The sequence below is a fragment of the Coenobita brevimanus genome, chromosome 57, assembly GCF_032717465.1.
Source record: "Coenobita brevimanus isolate Jiangsu-jjx chromosome 57, ASM3271746v2, whole genome shotgun sequence".
In the NCBI taxonomy this organism is placed as follows: Eukaryota; Metazoa; Arthropoda; class Malacostraca; order Decapoda; family Coenobitidae; genus Coenobita; species Coenobita brevimanus.
In genome coordinates, this window is record NC_137010.1 from 49,614,301 (window position 1) to 49,632,988 (window position 18,688).

At 41.9% G+C, this 18,688-nt stretch overlaps 1 protein-coding gene across 1 annotated transcript in view; it reads left to right on the forward strand.

Annotated features, from left to right (window-relative positions):
• The window catches only part of Msh6 (DNA mismatch repair protein Msh6), a 746,240-nt gene that overhangs the window by 83,219 nt on the left and 644,333 nt on the right, over nucleotides 1-18,688 (forward strand). The window contains exons 3-4 of the mRNA XM_080274091.1: nucleotides 11,909-12,058; nucleotides 14,676-14,776. Of these exons, the coding sequence (XP_080130217.1) occupies nucleotides 11,909-12,058; nucleotides 14,676-14,776 (251 nt within the window). The remainder of the gene's footprint in view (nucleotides 1-11,908; nucleotides 12,059-14,675; nucleotides 14,777-18,688) is intronic.

Sequence of the window (18,688 nt, forward strand, 5' to 3'; positions counted from 1 at the left end):
GGGGAAACGTATTTTTTCTATAATAACATGTTCATCTTTCTCTATCATTTTACCTTCGTCTTTATCATTTTACCTTGTTATTTTCGCAATATATATTGCTGTCTCGTAAACAGGGTGGTTGTATGTGTTTTGCAAGGGAAGAAAAAGATTGTATCTTCTGTCTGGGTTGAGATAATGAGTGTAACTATGTGTTTTTAGGCATGGCCACGAGTGAAAAAATCGTACATCCACTAGTCATGACAGCGGGTGGTGAACTGACAGATGATATGTGTGAGGGTGAAGTCAAGGTCAGTCTCATGTCCCAGATTTTCGTTCACTTCCCGAAGGTTTTCACAGTTTTCTACAAGTTTCACTGCATCAAATGATCCAAACCATTACAGCAAACCTGAGCAAATAGGTAAAGATACCAAGACAAAAATGTATTTTTCACTTATTATCGTGTCTTTTTTGTATGTGCCTGTATTACTTCATGATCGTAAACAAGTGGTTGTGTGTGTTTGCAAGAGAGGACAAAGATAAGTTCTGCTTGGGTCGAGATAATGGGTGTAGTTGTGCTTGTTTTGGCATGGCTAGGAGCGAAAAAATCGAAAATCCACTTATCACAGCAGCAGGCTTTGAACTGCTTGATGAGGTTTATGGGAGTATACAGTAGTGTAGGTCAGTGTGAAGACGTTCAGAATGTTCGTTCACTTCCCAAAAACTTTTGCAGTTTCTTATAAGCCATGCTCAAACGACACCTGCAGCCATTGATCAGCTAAACGTCATTCGACACTGGTGGCCACGGAGGGGTTAAAGCTATCTAACCAGCCTTACAGAGCAATGAGTGTGGGTGGGTTTGCCACCTCCCAGTTGTGAGTGAGTTCTGGCAGAGGTGCTTGTTGGTGTCTGTCATATCTTTTATCTCTACAGGTATATTCCATCTTGCCTGTCTCTGCACTTACCAAACCAAAAAGTGTTGTCTTCCAGTAGTAGCTGATTAGGTCTCCTGTGAGCTTGGGCAGTTCCTTTTGTTTGGCTAGTTCCATATATATAGTACTGTAATGTGATCCTTCATTTTCTTGATGCCTCTAACAGTTGACTTGTTGATATGAAAGTTCTTGGTCACTGCTTGTTTTGATTTGCTGTCATCGACGTGTGTAACTATTTCAAATTTTTCCCCCTATGTCAGTCGCTGCTTTCCCTCCCCCCTCCTCTCCAGCTTTGGGGACAGGAAGTGATGGTGGGTTAGGTTGCATGGAGGCCTCGACCATTATGGTCAGAAGTTATATATAAGAAATAGTAAAAAAATGGCCCAAGCACACAAGCCTTGTTATTCATGACTGTGGGTTGTTGAAAACTGTGAAACTCACCTTCTATCCCACGTGTGATGGTTCAGGCCAGTGAAAATGAACCTTCACAGCTAAAGAAAAGGTCCTGGCCATTGGAAACAATTTGCTTGTGCGATGATGTCATGGTCTAATGGGACAGGTCAGTGTGCACGAGATATATGTGAGTGCGTATGCTTGCGAGTCCCGGGTTCGGCCCTCACTTGGAATGGTTGGATGATGTCATGGGCTGATGTGCCAGGCCAGTGCATGGGAAGCATGTGTGAGTGTCTGTGTTTGTGAGTCTCTGGCCCAGCCCAGCTCAGGCACGTAAGAATGATGTTTTTTAGCTGAAAAATGTGCTATAACAGCTTGAGTGCAGATCTTCACACAGTGATAACACAAACCATGATAACCAAGTGCACTGTAACCAGGGGATCATTATATCAGGGTACCTCTTCAGCAGGAGCATTGAGTGAAAGTATAAATGGGTGAATTGAGAGTTACCTCAATGCTAATCAGTTATCTTTTCACCATGCTCTTATGTTTTAACTGCATTTCTAAGTTGGCTTGAACTTCCTGTACAATACTGTAAGTAAATGAAATAGAATATTGAAATGGTGGCGCTTACGAAGGTGCAGTAATACAGTAGTTCTTACCTCTTTGTGGGATTTGCTGTTGCCGGGTTCGGCTGTATTCTTAAAAACATCAGAGAATTGCTAGAAAACATTGATGGGGCTCCACATGATCCATTGTTCCTTCCCGCACTTTCTTACTTGGTCACCCCTCCGTGTTTGTTCTGCTTGGACTCCCCCAGTGTTGCTGGCAAGCTTGGCAGAAAAGTTGCAGAATCTAGTGATTACAGATTACAGGGAGGTCCCGAGATACGGGCAGTTTGGTTCCATTTGACGTAGTCGTATAATGAATTCTCGTATAATGAAACACGTAACTAATGATAAAATATTGGTTGGGTTCAGAGACCTTAATCAAAGGTAAGTTTGTGAGCTAAAATATACAATACCAAATGCAACAAACATATCTGTATTATTGAACTGTAGAGAAGGCAACCTGAAAGAGCAAATAGTTTGCAGATAACATGACTGCACATTAATTAAACATACAAAACATGCATAACACTCATCTATTGGTGGTAATGTTGTGTTGGAGGCGGGAAGCTGGCGGTTGTCAGCTGAGCAGTCCCACTATTTCTCTCCAAGGTTTGAGAGAAAACGGCAGCGACTGCGTTTGCTGGGATGACTGAGTTAGAATCATCCCACCTCGCCCCAGTCTGAATGTTGAATCATTGGATTTTCGAGATAGTATACTGAAAACAGTCGCTAATTTACTCATGTAGTATCATTGGTTTCTAGTATGTCGAATGGTCATATAATGGGACCTACCTATATCTAGTTGTGACTCAAGTTGATTCATATAAAAGTATTTACCATATACCATACCATATTTCATAAAATCATTGCCATTTTCATTCTCTAAATTCATTTCCAAATTAGATGATCACAGAGTTGAGAAATGAACAGTGTTGTGAAAAAAGTATATAACATAACAGTCCAGCCCCAAGAACATAGTGTGTGCGGATGTTCTGAGATGATTGTGATGATGGAAGCACGGCCATGTCATTTTGTTTTGTTTTTAAAGGCTCCAACATGCTTGCATGTGTTGGCCTTGGTCACCAAATGGCGGCTGTCCATGCTGCTCGATCTCTGGCAGCTTCCCTATTTAGTCCTTTATCCCTGAAGTCACACTCAGTGACCTTGTCCCAGGTCTTTTTCAGTCTGCCATTCGCTGCCCTACCCTCAACATTAACACTTCTCATTTTCTGCACTCGATTATCATCCCGCATCCTCTCCACGTGCCCAGACCATCTCAGTCTACCTTACTTCATCACAGCACCAATACTTTACGCTCCTGTCCCAGCTTACCTCTCAACTCTTCCAACATAAACCTAGCACCCCCAGGCTTTGCACTCAGGGACTCACTGCACATTCACCTAATCATTGCCATTTCTGTATGTTTCAGCCTGTGAATATCCTCTTCCATTACTGCCCAGTTCGCACAACCATACAGCATTACACTCCTAACACATGCCACATACAAAAATCTCTTAGCATGGAGGGAGAGTCCTCTCAGTGTCAGGAGAGGCAACAGCTCCCTGAACTTCTTCCAATCACTTCTCACTCTAGCCACAGAGCTAGCCTCACTTCCACCACATAATATGTCTCCCAAATAACAAAACTTTTCCACACACTCAAAAGACTCACCAGCAGGTTCAGCCCTTGCACACCTTGCAATCTCCACATGCTGTCCCTGACACACCACATACGTGAAATCAGCGTTATCTCACAGTCTGCCTCTAATACCTCTGCATCTCTTATGCACCCACTTATCACAAACGCTGCTGATGGAATTACTTCCCACGCCATTGTGGCAAATTGCACATGGTCACTCCCCCTCTACTTTGACAGTACTGCCCCCAGCCCTAGATAACATCACTTTTGTTTTATATGCATTTATTCTTAAGCCCTTGTGCCCCATACCATCTCTCCATTTCCTAAGTCTTTCCTCCAGCTCCCTTTCATTCTCTGAGTCAACACCAAATCATCAGCATACAACATCTCCCACGGAAGTCCATTTCTAATGTCACATGAGAGGGCTTCAAGTATTTTAATAAACAAGGGGCTCAAGGCTGACCTCCTGATGCACACCAACATTCATGGAAAACTCCTCACTCAAAACTCCGTTCACTCTTGCCTGGGTGCAAGCACCCATATGCATGGCCATAACCACCCTAACCAGCCACTCCTCGATCCCAAGCTTCCTCTTTGCCCACTTCACCACCACCCTGTCAAAGGCCTTCTCCAAATCAATAAAAACAAAGTAGTGTTCCCTTTTCTTTCCTATATACAGTAATCCCTTCACTATCCGATGCAATAGAGCCAAAGGCATGTCCGGAAAGTGGTCCCGTCCGGAAAGTGGGCCTCTGACTGCTGAACTGGTACTTATGATCCTAACCCAGCCTAACATTGAAAGCCACCTAAATAACTCCCTACTGGACATGCATAGCACTTATTTAAACCTGTTAAAGACCCTATTCATACCAATAATGGACATAAAGCTTGAAATAAATGAAAAGAAACCAGAGAAAGGGGAATTAGAAATATGGAAAATACTTAGGTCTAGCAGTGTACAGGGTACTGTACTTACAATACGTCTGTGGCCGCCTCCTCTAAGGCTCTGTTAGTTGTGAAAATGCTCTTGAGGCACGTACAGTAATCCAGTGTTGTGCTACACATAATTCTTTGCACTGTGAGTTATAATTGTTTAACACTGCAGATTCTTTTTAATTGAACCACACCAGTTTCAGCTGCCAGTTTCAACTGCCACTCTGCACTCCACACTTAATCCTTTGCACTCTAAATTCTAATTTCTTAACACTGCACAACACTGTAAATTCCCATGTGGTATAAAGGCGAGGTATTGCAGTTTATTCATTGTTTATTTGTAGAAAAACGAGCACATGCAGCATCCATTATGATGGACGTCTTCCCTGAACGAAGGTTAGGCAGTAACTGGGGACAGGGTTGCCAGATCTGAACTTAGCCATATTACAAAACTCCTCAACTTTCATTACCAAATTTAACTTTTCATTATCAGATTCTTAAAGGAAGAATTTATTCTTCACTAATTATGTGTACAATGGAGGTAATCACTCTCCTTATAATCAGCAGCATGTTTATTTTTGCACTATGTATGGTAGCAGATTAATCAAAGATAGCAGACAGTCTACCATCTCCATTCTCTACATCTTTATACATGTGAAAAATCTGTTTGGTAATGGATCATGCTGATTCACTAAAAAACGAACTTTTCAGTACCAAATTGGCCTACATTTGGTAATGAAAAATTCCAAATGGCAACCGTGACTGGGGAGGGGGGAAGGGGGAGGAAGGAAGGGGTGAAGGGGCCATGGTGTAAACAGCTGTTTGGTGCCGTGCAGCGCCACGCAGCAATTTCAAATTACGGGTGGGAAAAATTTTGGATTTTTTGGGGGATTTTTTTTCTATTTTGGGCCATTTTGGGGTTCTGAAGGTCCAGGCCCACAATGTCTGGAAAGTGGGCGTCCGGAAAGTACAGGGATTACTGTATTTATCCTTAAGCTGTTGAACAGTGAATATGGCAACAGTGGTCCCTCTGCCTGGCATAAACCTAAACTGCATCTTATCATTATTCACACTTTCTTTAATCATACCTTCTAGAACTCTTTCCATTACCTTCGTTATTTTGTCCAAAATCTGTATGCCTCTGTAATTTCCTCTTTCCAGGGCATCACCCTTCTCCTTGTACACATTTACAGTTACACACTTCAACCAATCATCTGGAACAACACGCTCATATATAATCGAATTTGTCAAATGAGTGACTAACCCTACTCCTATATGTCTTTGAGGCCTTCAACATTTCAGCAGTCAACCCAAACACACCTGCTGCCCTCCCCACCTCCATCCTGCCTTTTGCCCTGCTCACAGTAGCATTGTCAATCAAAGACCAAGGACCAGACACTGGATCTGCTGGCTCCAAACCTTCCCAGTCCCAGTCAAACTCCTCATTCAACAACCGGTTGTAGTGCTGTCGCCTGATGTTTTTTAATATCCCCACTATTCATCACTACCTATCCTTCATTGTTCTTCACACTGCTCACCTATGATATCCTTATTTTCCCTTTTCATCTGATTTACCACCTTAAATATCATATTCTTCCTTTCCACACAATGTAGGCTATCAAGTAGAAGCCTCTGAATTTCAGACTTTGCCCAGTAAACCTCTCTTCTAGCCCTAGGCTTGGCAGCCAAGTATTCCTTTTTTCTACCACCCTTTCTCCACTTCCAGAAAAGTCTTCTTTTCTCCTTAACTGCAGTTTCTACACCTTCATCACACCACCAAGTTACTTTATGTGTTGGGAGGGCCTCTTGTCCATCCACACACTGAATCAGTAGCTCTCAAGAGGCTGTTTTTGAGGTCTCTGTACAGTCCATTAACACTTCCATCAATATCCCTCTATTCAGTCACCACTCTATTCATCTCACTTTAGAAGGCATCCCTTACTGCTTGGTTTTTCAACTTCCATATTTTCTTCCAAGGTGCATAGGTCCTCTTTTTCATCACACGCTCCTTAAGCATCATGTCACATACCAATATTTTGTGTTGCTGCACACACTCCTCGTTCCTTATAACTTTAACATCCCACATTAACCTCTTATGATCCCTCTTTACCATGAAATATCTATATGGCTGCTGTTTCCCCCAGACTCATAGGTAATCAACTTTCTCTTTTCCCCTGCACACGGTCCTGTTCAATGTCCCCCCAAACTCGAGCATCCTTTCCTCTTCCTCATTTCTTGTACCACATGCACATCCCCCATGTATTCCTTCATATCATTGAGCTGCTTCACGTATGTGACCATTTAAGTCTCCTCCCAAAACTACAATCTCATCATCTCCCATACCACTTACTACACATATTAAGGCCATCCCAGAATCTATCCTTCTCGACCTCATCCAAGCCTGCCTGTAGAGCATACACTGATATATATGCATACACATGTATGACATGAAATATGATAACATTCAGAAGTTCTGTAAGTTGCTGACTGAAATAAGTTAATAAGTCTTTGTATGTTTTTTCTGAAAGACTGTCATGACATTGGAAACTCAACAGTGCAGTATATGGCTATGACGATACAAAGCTGTGTGATAAGATTCTCTAGTTCTTTGGCAAGTGAAAATACGGTAAATATCCCTTAACCACACATCAGCACTTGTCAGGTGTCATTAGTTGACGATGTTTACTCACATGTAACAAAAGCTGATTTGTTGGTAGGCAGCAGTCTCTTAAAATATTTTTTGTATGTGATCTTTGTCACTGTTAAAACACTGTTCAATTGACAATTGAGTAAATTATGATGTAATGGCTGTAAATATTATCCTCCAACACCTTTTTCCACTCATTACACACACATATGCATGCCCACACATGTATTGGATCATTATTTAAGATTTTGATATCCCTACAAGGTTGCAAGAATGCAGACTTTGATAAGTGTGCTGTATCATAAATAATTCATAAATAACAGTAAAGAAAGCATTCAGTGGGTTAGATATGCACACAGTCATGCACAAGGAGCATGGAGTTATTGCACCTCACCAGGTACATCGTAAGTTTATAACAACAATCATCTGATCTGCTAGTGAAAGCAGGGTGGCAGTGGAAGACATGCAGATATTTGAAGATATGCGTGTATCTAAATTATCTATTTATCTATTGCCAGACACCTCAATCCCGTACCGGGTGGCCACAAACAAATCGCCTCCACGTCGCCCTGTCCCCTGCCATTTCACTGCCCTGCTCCCAACTCATACCCCCCTCTCTCATATATCTCTCCACTCCATCCCTCCATCTCATCCTCAGCCTCCCCCTCCCTCTCCCCCTCACATACACTCTCCTCGTCAGTCTGTCTGACTCCATCCTCTCCACATGGCCAAACCACGTCAATGTGTTTCTCCTAACTCTTCCTATCACATCCACACCACAACGCTCCTTTTTATCCTCATTTGTCAACCTGTCTCTCCATGTGGCTCCACAGGCTCCTCTTAAATAACTCATTTTCACTGCTCTCGCTCTTGCCTTGTGTCCGTCCAACAACGTCCAAGCTTCACTTCCATATGTTAGAGTTGGTATCACAATACTGTCATGTAGTAACTTTTTTACTTCCATGCTCACTTCCCTGTTTCTTACCACTGCTTTCAAGGAACCAGCAACCTTTCTTCCTTGTTGTACCCTTTCAAGCACTTCACCCTCCAAACTTCCATCCTTACTCACTGTGTCCTTCCAGCAACGTCCAAGCTTCACTTCCATACATTAGAATTGGTATCACAATACTGTCATGTAGTAACTTTTTTACTTCCGTGCTCACTTCCCTGTTCCTTATCACTGCTTTCAAGGAACCAGCAACCTTTCTTCCTTGTTGTACCCTTTCAGGCACTTCACCCTCCAAACTTCCATCATTACTCTTCACACTCCCCAAGTACTTAAACGCACTCACATTTTCCGTTTCCTCACCATCCAACTCCACTGTACATTCACTAACTTCACCTCTCTCAAAGACCATCACTTTACTCTTCCCTACATTCACCTTTAGATTCCGTTTCTTACGCACTCTCCCAAACTTATCCACTAAGCCTTGCAACTCCCCCTCATCTTCACTCAACAACTCAGTATCATCAGCAAACAACAATACAGGGAGTTTCCAAACACTGCCCTTTCTCACTAGGGCCACTCCAGTATCCGCTGCCCTACCTTGTATCTCTTTTATTACCCCATCCATGTACAGATTGAACAACCATGGAGACATGACACATCCATGTTACAACCCAACCTTCAAAGAGGAATATTGACTCAGTTCACTATCCACATGCACTGCAGCCTTAGCACCATCATACATACTCTTCACAGCATTCAACGACTTCCCATCTACTCCATATATTCTTAATACTTTCCACAATCCTTGTCTATCCACCCTGTCATATGCTTTCTTCAAATCCATGAAGGCCTCATGCAACTTCTTTCCCTTCTCTAGAAACTTTTCCACTACAGATCTAAGAATGAATATCTGATCTACACAACCTCTTCCCTTCCTAAAGCCTCTCTGTTCTTCTCCAACTAATTCCTCTGTTATTTCCCTAACTCTGTCAATAAGTATCCTACTGTATACTTTGCCTATTACACTAATAAGACAAATGCCCCTATAATTACCACACACTTCTTTTTCCCCTTTTCCTTTGTACATGGGAATAATTATACCTGATTTCCAATCCTCCGGGACCCTACCTTTCTGCCAGGCCAATCTGCACATCTTCCACATCCATTCTACTACTATCTCTCCCCCATACTTGAGCATTTCGCCACACACTTCATCAGTTCCTGGGGCTTTCCCCAATTTGACTTTCTTCATTGCTTCCACAATTCTGTCCTACTGTCCAGTTTTATCTTTACTCATTCTTCCCTTTTTCATTTTCATATCCATCCCCTTTGTTTCCTTCACTTCTAGTTCCTCACATAACCACTTCCCTACTTTCATATCCATCACTCTCCAAAATAAATTTTTACATTCTTCCCCTGTCCTTCTGTCATTTTTTTCCTTCACTCGTTCCCTCAAGAAGTTTAAAACTTCTCTTTCTTCATTATTCAGATCCTTTTTTACTATAATATTTTCCATCCCTGCCTCCAGGCCACTTTAAGAATGTCGTTTACTACACTTTCTGATGACAACTTAACTCTCATTGGTCTTGCTTCCTTTGGCCCTATCCTCCATACATCCTCAATTTCTTTTTCCCACTTGCATCCTTCAGGATCACTCTATCTATCTGTCTGTCTATTGCCAGACGCCTTAACCCGTCACGTCCCGAGTTATTTCGCACCTCCGACACCCCCCAATCCCGAGGTATTTTCGATTTTTTTTTTTTTTTTTTTTTTTTTTCCCCTAAGGCCTCCGCTTTTGGTGAGAAACATCAAAAATTCATAGAGAAATCGCTCACCTTAAGTTTAAAATACTCGATCCAGGTAGCAGTACCTCCTTACCTGACTGGGTTTTCTAACAGGCTGGCACCAAAGAAAACGAGTTCTGTGGGAGGGTAACTATTTCACACCACTCATAAACGGTATTTATTTATTTACTTGGTACGAATTTATATGTAGTACGAGAGTATATTGGTTTTCAAACAGTAATATAGGCATTATAAGCATTGTTTCACTCACTAACTCATCACCATACCTGACCTTCTTTTGCCACATTACCTGATCATCATTTCTGACTGTTTCTTCCTCTAATGCTATGTAAACTTTGTCCTCCACATTGTCATCGATTGGGGAATCACTCTGGCCCTGAATGTCTTTATTGGCCAGGTCACTGGTAACAGGTGAATTGCCGAGACAATGGCGTGTAGGGGGGGGGGGAGGTTTATACAGAGTAAGGCATTGTCCCTGCTTGGCATCTTGTAGAGGAATAGAGGAAGGTGTCCCGTGTATACATACGAAAAATCACGCGCGAAAATTGAAAATTGTGCAAATTATGAACCTTGCAATTGCGCAACGTACCAGTACATCGTCAGGACTGGCAAATGCAAAATGTTGCAACGGATCCATATGTCGACGGGACGTCTCGGGTTAATCCCGTAAGGGGTGGCCACAAACAAATCGCCTCCATGTTGCCCTGTCCCCCGCCATTTCACTGCCCTGCTCCCAGCTCACACCCCCCCATTCTCATATACCTCTCCATCTCATCCTTGGCCTCCCCCTCCCTCTCCCCCCCTCCACCTCACTTACATTCACTTTTCTCATCAGTCTCTCTCTCTCCATCCTCTCCACATGGCCAAACCACCTCAGTGTGTTTCTCCTAACGCTTCCTATCACATCCACATCCACATCACAACGATCCTTCACTTCCTCGTTTGTCAATCTGTCTCTCCATGTGATTCCACATGCTCCTCTCAAATAACTCTTTTCTACAGCTCCCACTCTTGACTTGTGCCCCTTCAACAAGGTCCAAGCTTCACTTCCATACATTAGAGTTAGTATCACAATACTGTCATGTAGTAACTTTTTCACTTCCGTGCCCATTTCCTTGTTTCTTATCACTTCGTTCAAGGAACCAGCAACCTTTCTTCCTTGTTGTACCCTTTCAAGTTTCTCTTGAGTCTTGCAGATCTAACTTTTTCCTCCTCCTCCTCCTTGTTTCCAAATATTACCACATGTCTCTTCCTTTCAGTAGTTTTTCTTACTATTTTCTCTTTCTTCTTCAATATTTTCACTACATTTTCTTCCATTTTTTCTAGTTTATTTCCCTTTCTTCCCAAATGATTTCCCTCAAGCTGACCAATTTTTTCAGTTCTTCCTCCACCTTTGCCCACTTTGCCTTTTGCTCTTCTAACACACTGCACACCTTCTCCGTTTTGTTACTGCTTTCTTCTGATTTTCTCCTTAATTCGATATTTTCTCATTTCAGTTTCTCGATCTCCTGGTTTGGCGTTTCATTGGCCTGTATCAGACTCTGTGTAGTGTTTTTGGTATTTTCAGGCATGTTTCTTGATACTAGATCCTCCACTTTCTTTTCTGGTTCACTAATTCTCATAATCAACATTTTAACTAAATCAATCACACTTGTTCCACTGTTAAATCCTGGAAATTTGGGTCCTTCAATGTTTACATTGTCGGTCATGTTTGATGGTTGGGTACAGTACTAACAGCTGTTATCGAGATTCCTGTGAACATTCATGTATACACAAATATTTACAGACAATGGCTCTTTACATTTTTGGCAGACTGTATTAACAGACAGTACTTTAAAGAGAATACTACAGGAGACAGAACAGACCTAATTCCTGAAAACTATTTAAGGTTTGCAGAGGTAGTTGAGACACATCTGTTTGCTTTGGCTCTGGCTCCGCGCACATGTGTGTGTGTGTGTGTGTGTATGTGTGTCTGAAGGAAAGCAGTGAAGGCACTATTAATTTAAAAAAAAAATTTCTTTCAGACAGTGACCGCAGCAAAGAAAATGTTAGTGAAAACATTAGCAACAACAAACACAAGAAAAGGATGCATGAGAAAAGTGATGGGAATCCTGAGAAGAGACGTAGAATCATCCTTTGCTCTGATTCAGAATCTGAGGATGACTACAAGCCAGGTATGTCGCATTGCAGATGTTTTGTTTGGAATGTGTGGATCTGTCTATCTATTCCAGATGCCTTAATCCAGTAAGGGATGTCTTCAAACTAATCACCTCCATGTCACCCTGTCCCCTTCCATTTCACTGCCCTCCACCCCCAGCTTACACCCCCCTCTCTCCTGTACCTCTCCACTCTATCCCACCGTCTCATCCTTGGCCTCCCCCCTCCCTCTCCTCCCCTCCACTGCACATACATTCTATTCGTTAGTCCCTTGCTCTCCATCCTGCCTACATGGCCAAACCACCTCTGTATTTCTCCAAACACATTGTATCACATCCACATCACAACACTCCTTCACTTCCTCATTTATCAGTGTGTCTCTCCATGTAACTCCCCATGCCCCTTTCAAGTAAGTCACTTCCACTGCTCTCACTCTCGACTTCTATCTCTCCAACAAGGTCCAAGCTTCACTTCCATATGTTAGAGTTGGTATCACATTACTGTCATGTAGTAACTTTTTCACTTCCGTGCTTACTTCCCTGTTTCTTTTCACTGCATTCAAGGAACTAGCAACTTTTCTTCTTTGTTGTACCCTTTCAAGCACTTCACCCTCTAACTTTCCATCCTTACTCATCACATTACCCAGGTACTTAAATGCACTCACATTTTCCATTTCCTCCTCATCCAGCCTCACTGTACATTCAGTGATTTCGTTTCTCACGATGGCTGTAACTTTACTCTTCCCTGCATTCACCTGTAGATTCCATTTCTCACACACTCCCAGACTCATTCACCAAGCCTATCAGGTTATCTTCATCTCTTAACAATGCAGTATCATCTGCAAACAACAATACAGGGAGTTTCCACACACTGCCCTCTCTTGTTAGGGCCACTCCAGCATCCACTGCCCTACCTTATATTTCTTTTTTAATCCCATCCATATACAGACTGAGCAACCATGAAGACATGACACATCCTTGTTTCATTCCAGCCATGTCGTTTTCGTTTTCGTTTCGTTTTCGTTTTTAAAGGCTCCAACATGCATGCATGTGTTGGCCTTGGTCACCTAATGGCGGCTCTCCACGCTGCACGATCCCTTGCAGCCTCCCTGTTCAGTCCCTGAACCCTAAGGTCACACTTAATGACCTCGTCCCATGTCTTTCTCGGTCTATCCCTCATAACCCCACCCCCAATATTAACACTTCTCACCTTCCTTACCCAATTATCATCCCCCATCCTCTCCACATGTCCAAACCACCTCAATCACTATCCACACGCATTGCAGCCTTAGCACCCTCATACATACTCTTCACGGCAATTAACAACTTCCCATTTACTCTATATATTCCTAATGTTTTCCATATTCCTCATCTATCCTCTCTGTCGTATGCTTTCTCCAAATCCATGCAGGCTGCATACAACTTCTTTCCTTTCTCTAGAAACTTTCCACTAAAGACCTGAATGAATATCTGATCTACACAGCCTCTGCCCTTTCTAAAACCTCCATGTTCTTCTTCAACTAATTCCTCTGCTATTTCCCTAACTCTTTCAATAAGTATCGTATCATGTACTTTTCTCATTACTCTATGAAGACAAATACCCCTATGATTACGACATACTTCTCATTTCCTTTTTCTTTTGTTCAGGATAATTATTATACCTGATTTCCAATCCTCTGAGAATCTACCTTCCTCCCATGCTAATCTTCACATCTTCCATATCCAATCTACTACTGTCTCTCCCCCATGCTTCATCATTTTACCACACGCTCCATCAATTCCTGGGGGTTTCCCCATTTTGACTTTCCTCACTGCTTCCATTACATCCATCCTACTGATCATTTACTCCTTTCTCACCTTCCTTCTCCAAGCCATTCCCCATCCACTTATACTCACATTAATTTCATTCTGTATGTTTAACAGTTCCTTAAAGTGTTCTTTCCATCTGCACACTTGTTCTCCCTTCTCACTATTCATTTACCAGTTTTATCTTTCACTCCCCAACTAACTTCTTAATCACCCTGTCTAACTCTCTTTACTTCCTTCCTGAACATTTTCTTACATACTCTACACTTTACTTTCAGATTCATTACAAATTCCTCATCCACTCTCTTCTTACTCTCTCATACTAGTCTTTTCACCTCTTTTTCCTCTCTACATATAACTCTTTCTTCCATTTCTCAACTTCCTCCATGTGTTTGCGTCTCATCCACTCACTATGTGTTTTCTTTTTTTTGCCACTGCTTGCCTCATCTCTTCATTCCACCAAATTGTTCCTTGCACCTCCTTTCATCTTCTCTTCACTGCACACACCACCTTGCATGCTGCACAGATTTTGTCAGTGAATATCTTGCACACACCTTCCACCTTCTCCATCATCTCCAAATCATATATACCCAGTTGCTTCTCCATCCTTCTCTTTATATTCTACCTTTTTTCCATCTTCTTGCAACATTTTTGCCATCTTTGTGTGTACTACTTCCCCCCTGTCTTTCCCTCTTCCTGTTAGTCCATTGCACTTGAACCTTGACTTTCACCATCACCTAGTGGTGTTCAAAAAGTCTGCTCCCCCAGCCTCTGTATGTCCTTGCATACTGACTACTGGCTGACTACTGTAATTGATGTCTCCATACAGAAAAAGAGAGCGAAAGTGATGATGACTCGGTCAGCTCAGGTGTGGATGAGGACCAGGTGTCAGGCCCAGAAACAGAGTCAGAAGTTGATTCACCTGTTAAGGTCAGTACCAGGAGCTTCGGTGTGCAGATTTTATGGTAACAGTGTAGAACTATCTACGGTATGTATTGATTTGTTATATTATTCATTCATCATCTAATCCTACGTTGCCCCATGAGGGGCTCCTGTCGCATAAGAGCCTGGGGCCAGTCAACTTGGTCCTGACATTCAAGATGAGAATGACCAGCCTCACTCATCCCTGAGTGGCACTACGTGAGCAATAAACCCCAAGCACCGCTTGTTATATTATTTATATTTATATTTTTAAAATCAATCTCATCTTAAATTCAGGACCAACTTGCCTAGCCCTGGGTTCCAATTCTCCTCATATTCACGAGCAAGAGCAGGTTGAGGCAGAGATTTTAAATTACCATAACTCATAGACATGGCCATACTGTTGTCAGTAGTGAGTGGATGCTAATGCATGCCCGTGTGGGTTCACGCAGGAGGAGTTGATGGTTAACATAGTTGAACATGGGCAGGCAGGATGGAGATAGGAGCTTATTATTATGGTTTCACTAATACGATCTGTATGGGATTCATCGCATGTGATGCAGCAACAGAATGTTTTTTGCACAGCTGTGGAAGAAGATTGAAGGAAGAAAATAGATGTGTCTTGTTAATTTATTTTGATATACTGTACTGTACATACACATACTCATCAGGTGGTAGTCTTTTTTATGGGTGAATTTCTATTACAGTGCAAATGAAAATTTATAGTCTAGTTATTGTGAGAGATGGTGAAGATATTTTGATGAAAATTGCACTAAATAAGAATAGGACTTCCGCTGTGTGTAAATGAGCTAAGTTGTGTGATTTTGCCAGAGTACTGGGCCTTCATATGAGATGGAGGTGCCCTGAAAATCTTGTGTGTGTGTTTGTGTGTAACTATTTAATGTTCATTTATAAAACTGCACATTACTAGGGTTTGCTTTCACATCATCTATGGGACTTGCTGTTGTGCCTGCATCTTCTTCAGTAATCACGTTGTACTTCATGTTGTTTTGCTTATATAGGTTCCAACACGCTTACATACATCAGCCATGGTCACCTAATGGCAGCTCTCCATGCTGCTTGATCTCTGGCAGCCACCCTATTCAGTCCCATGTCCCTGAGGTCACACACAAGGACCTTGTTCCAGGTCATTTTAGGCCTGCCTTTCGCAGCCCTACCCTCAAAGTTCACACTTTTTATTTTTTGCACCCAGTTGTCATCCCCCATCCTTGCCCAAGCCATCTCAGCCTACCCCTCTTCATCACAACACCAGCACACTCCAGTCCCATCCTTTTTCTCAACTGTTCCTTCAGAAACATAGCCCCCCCAGACCTTGCATTCAAGGACGCACTGCACATCCACCTAATCATCGTCATTTCTGTATGTTTGAGCCTAGAATTATCCTCCTCTTTTACTCCCTATGTCTCACTATCATACTGCATTATACTCCTAACACACACACACACACACACACATATATATATATATATACATCCATCCATCCAATCCTACATTGACCCATGAGGAGCATAGGAGCCTGGGGCTAGGCAGTTGGTCCCGACATTTAAGATGAGAGTAACCAGCCTCACTCATCCCTGAGTGGCATTACATGAGCAATCAACCCCATATACCTGTGTGTGTGTATATATATATATATATATATATATATATATATATATATAAAAACCTGGATAGGCATAGATCATTGTTAATAATACCACAGGCATACCCGGGTATTATTCACCTGGCTCTGGGGGGAAAAAAAAAAAATGTTCTAATCAATATTTCTTCATGAAACTTGGTATGTGTGTGGAAGAACCTCTCTTGTTCACAATAATATAAGTATCAAAGAAAATTTAATGAGAGGTAGCAATGTAATAAAAAACTCCTGAGATCACTTTTGGAAAAAGCACAACTAAGTTCAAGAGCTGATACCTAAAAATATAAATGAGTAAGACTTTTTTGGTGATGATGATGATTTTTTACTCCTTGCCTGCATCCTCAAAACCTCCCAAACACAGGTTGCAAGCTCTGCTTTTTATAAAAAACACCATTGATCATTGCCTATTGTGTGAGTGTGACCACTCGCACAATAGGCATGGCCGGGTGAAAATCACCGATACCTTTAAATGCTATATATATGAAGACCGAGGTGTAGAGGGTCACCCATCCACCTAACACTGAATCTCAACACACAGTGCAGCTATTGAGAGAGAGAATTTTCAGGAGATAAAGGAACCATGTGTATAATGCAGTGTTGCAATATCATTGAGTGAATTTCACCCGGGTATGCCTAACTCGGGATACATATAGAGTGCTCCCTTAACATACACGGGGGTTAGGTAACAGAGACACCTGTGTATGGTAAAAATCTGCAGATATCTGCTGCCCCCCTTTTAAAAACACTTGTTTTGTTTCCGCCGGAAACAAAACAAGTCCTGTTAGGCAGATTTATTTACTGCTAAATGTACACCTTAAGCAGCAGAAAGACCTTACCAATTCAATTCATAGTCCTCGAGCTTGTTTCTGTATTTTTCTGACAACTTTCAGTTTGGTAAATTACTTTTTCTTGCTGAAAATTTTCCTGTCTATTATTATTGTTCCATTCCTTAAGCCATACCTATGATCATTTCCAGGACAGTGGAAGAAACGCAACGTGCACAAAGGTAGATTTCGTTTCCCAATTTCCCAGTTAGATTAAATTATTAGGTACTGTTAAGCTAAGTTAGGCCAGGTTTATTTAAACACTTAGGTTTGAACAGTCCTTTCTACCATTATGTTAATGAAACAAACTAGAGTTGTCACACCAGAACAGCAAAAAACAACGGGGAAACAGATTTAACAAGAAACGTTTATTTACCAACCCAGAAAAATACAATAGACTATCAGAAGAACTGATATGGTAAGATGCTTTTACTGCTTATGTTAAGCTCCCTCAATGGCCGTGAGTTTAGAAACTTGTGTGCTCCCGTGGTTGGTCTTGGGACCATTCTTTCAGAGGTCTAAAATTAATCTCTTTTTCTTACATATGTGAAAAGACTCGTCTGGCACACCTGGCTTTTTTTCCCTCCTAAACCCGTCCTTTGATTTGCTATGATTCGTGAAAGAATTAATGAAATTGGGATGTGTGCAACATTAATATCTAAACATCGGCAAAAACATCTGGGATGAAGTGAACTGTGAATGCCTGACTGTTTAGGATGGTAGAGTAGGGTCATGTAAACATACCAGTGACCTTCGTTCCCTTCCCATGATTGATCGCAGTTTTTCATAGCTTGTCCTAACTCAGTGTCACTGACACCGGTACAGTAAAGCGTTGTTCAAGGCCGGCAGCTGTGAAAAGGATAATGAAATACATTATTGTTTGTATCAGTCCTCTCTCTTTCACACATAAACATAAGAATGAACAAAAGAATGGGCAGTAAATGTACGCTAACTTTAAGGAGCAGAAATAACTGTGTTCAGGCGGTCCGAAATGCATTGGGAAGAGCGATACCGAACAAAGAATGTGAAAATGAATGCTAACCTACGAGAACATGTGAGATGAAATTAGTAATTTTTTCTGATTAGCAAATATTTTTGTTCAATTTTGTCTCCTAAAAATGTCTGTCAATCTATCTATTTCCAGATACTTTAATCCCTTATACGGGGTGGCCACAAACAAATCGCCTCCTTGTCACCCTGTCCCCCGCCATTTCACTGCCCTGCTCCCAGTTCACATCCTCCTGTCTCATATACCTCTACTCCATCTCTCCATCTCATCCTTGGCCTTCCCCTCCCTCTCTCCCCCTTCACCTCACTCACATACACTCTCCTTATCAGTCTCTCACTCTCCATCCTCTCCACATGCCAGACCACCTCAGAATGTTTCTCCTAATGCTTCCCATCACATCCATATCCACACCACAACACTCCTTCACA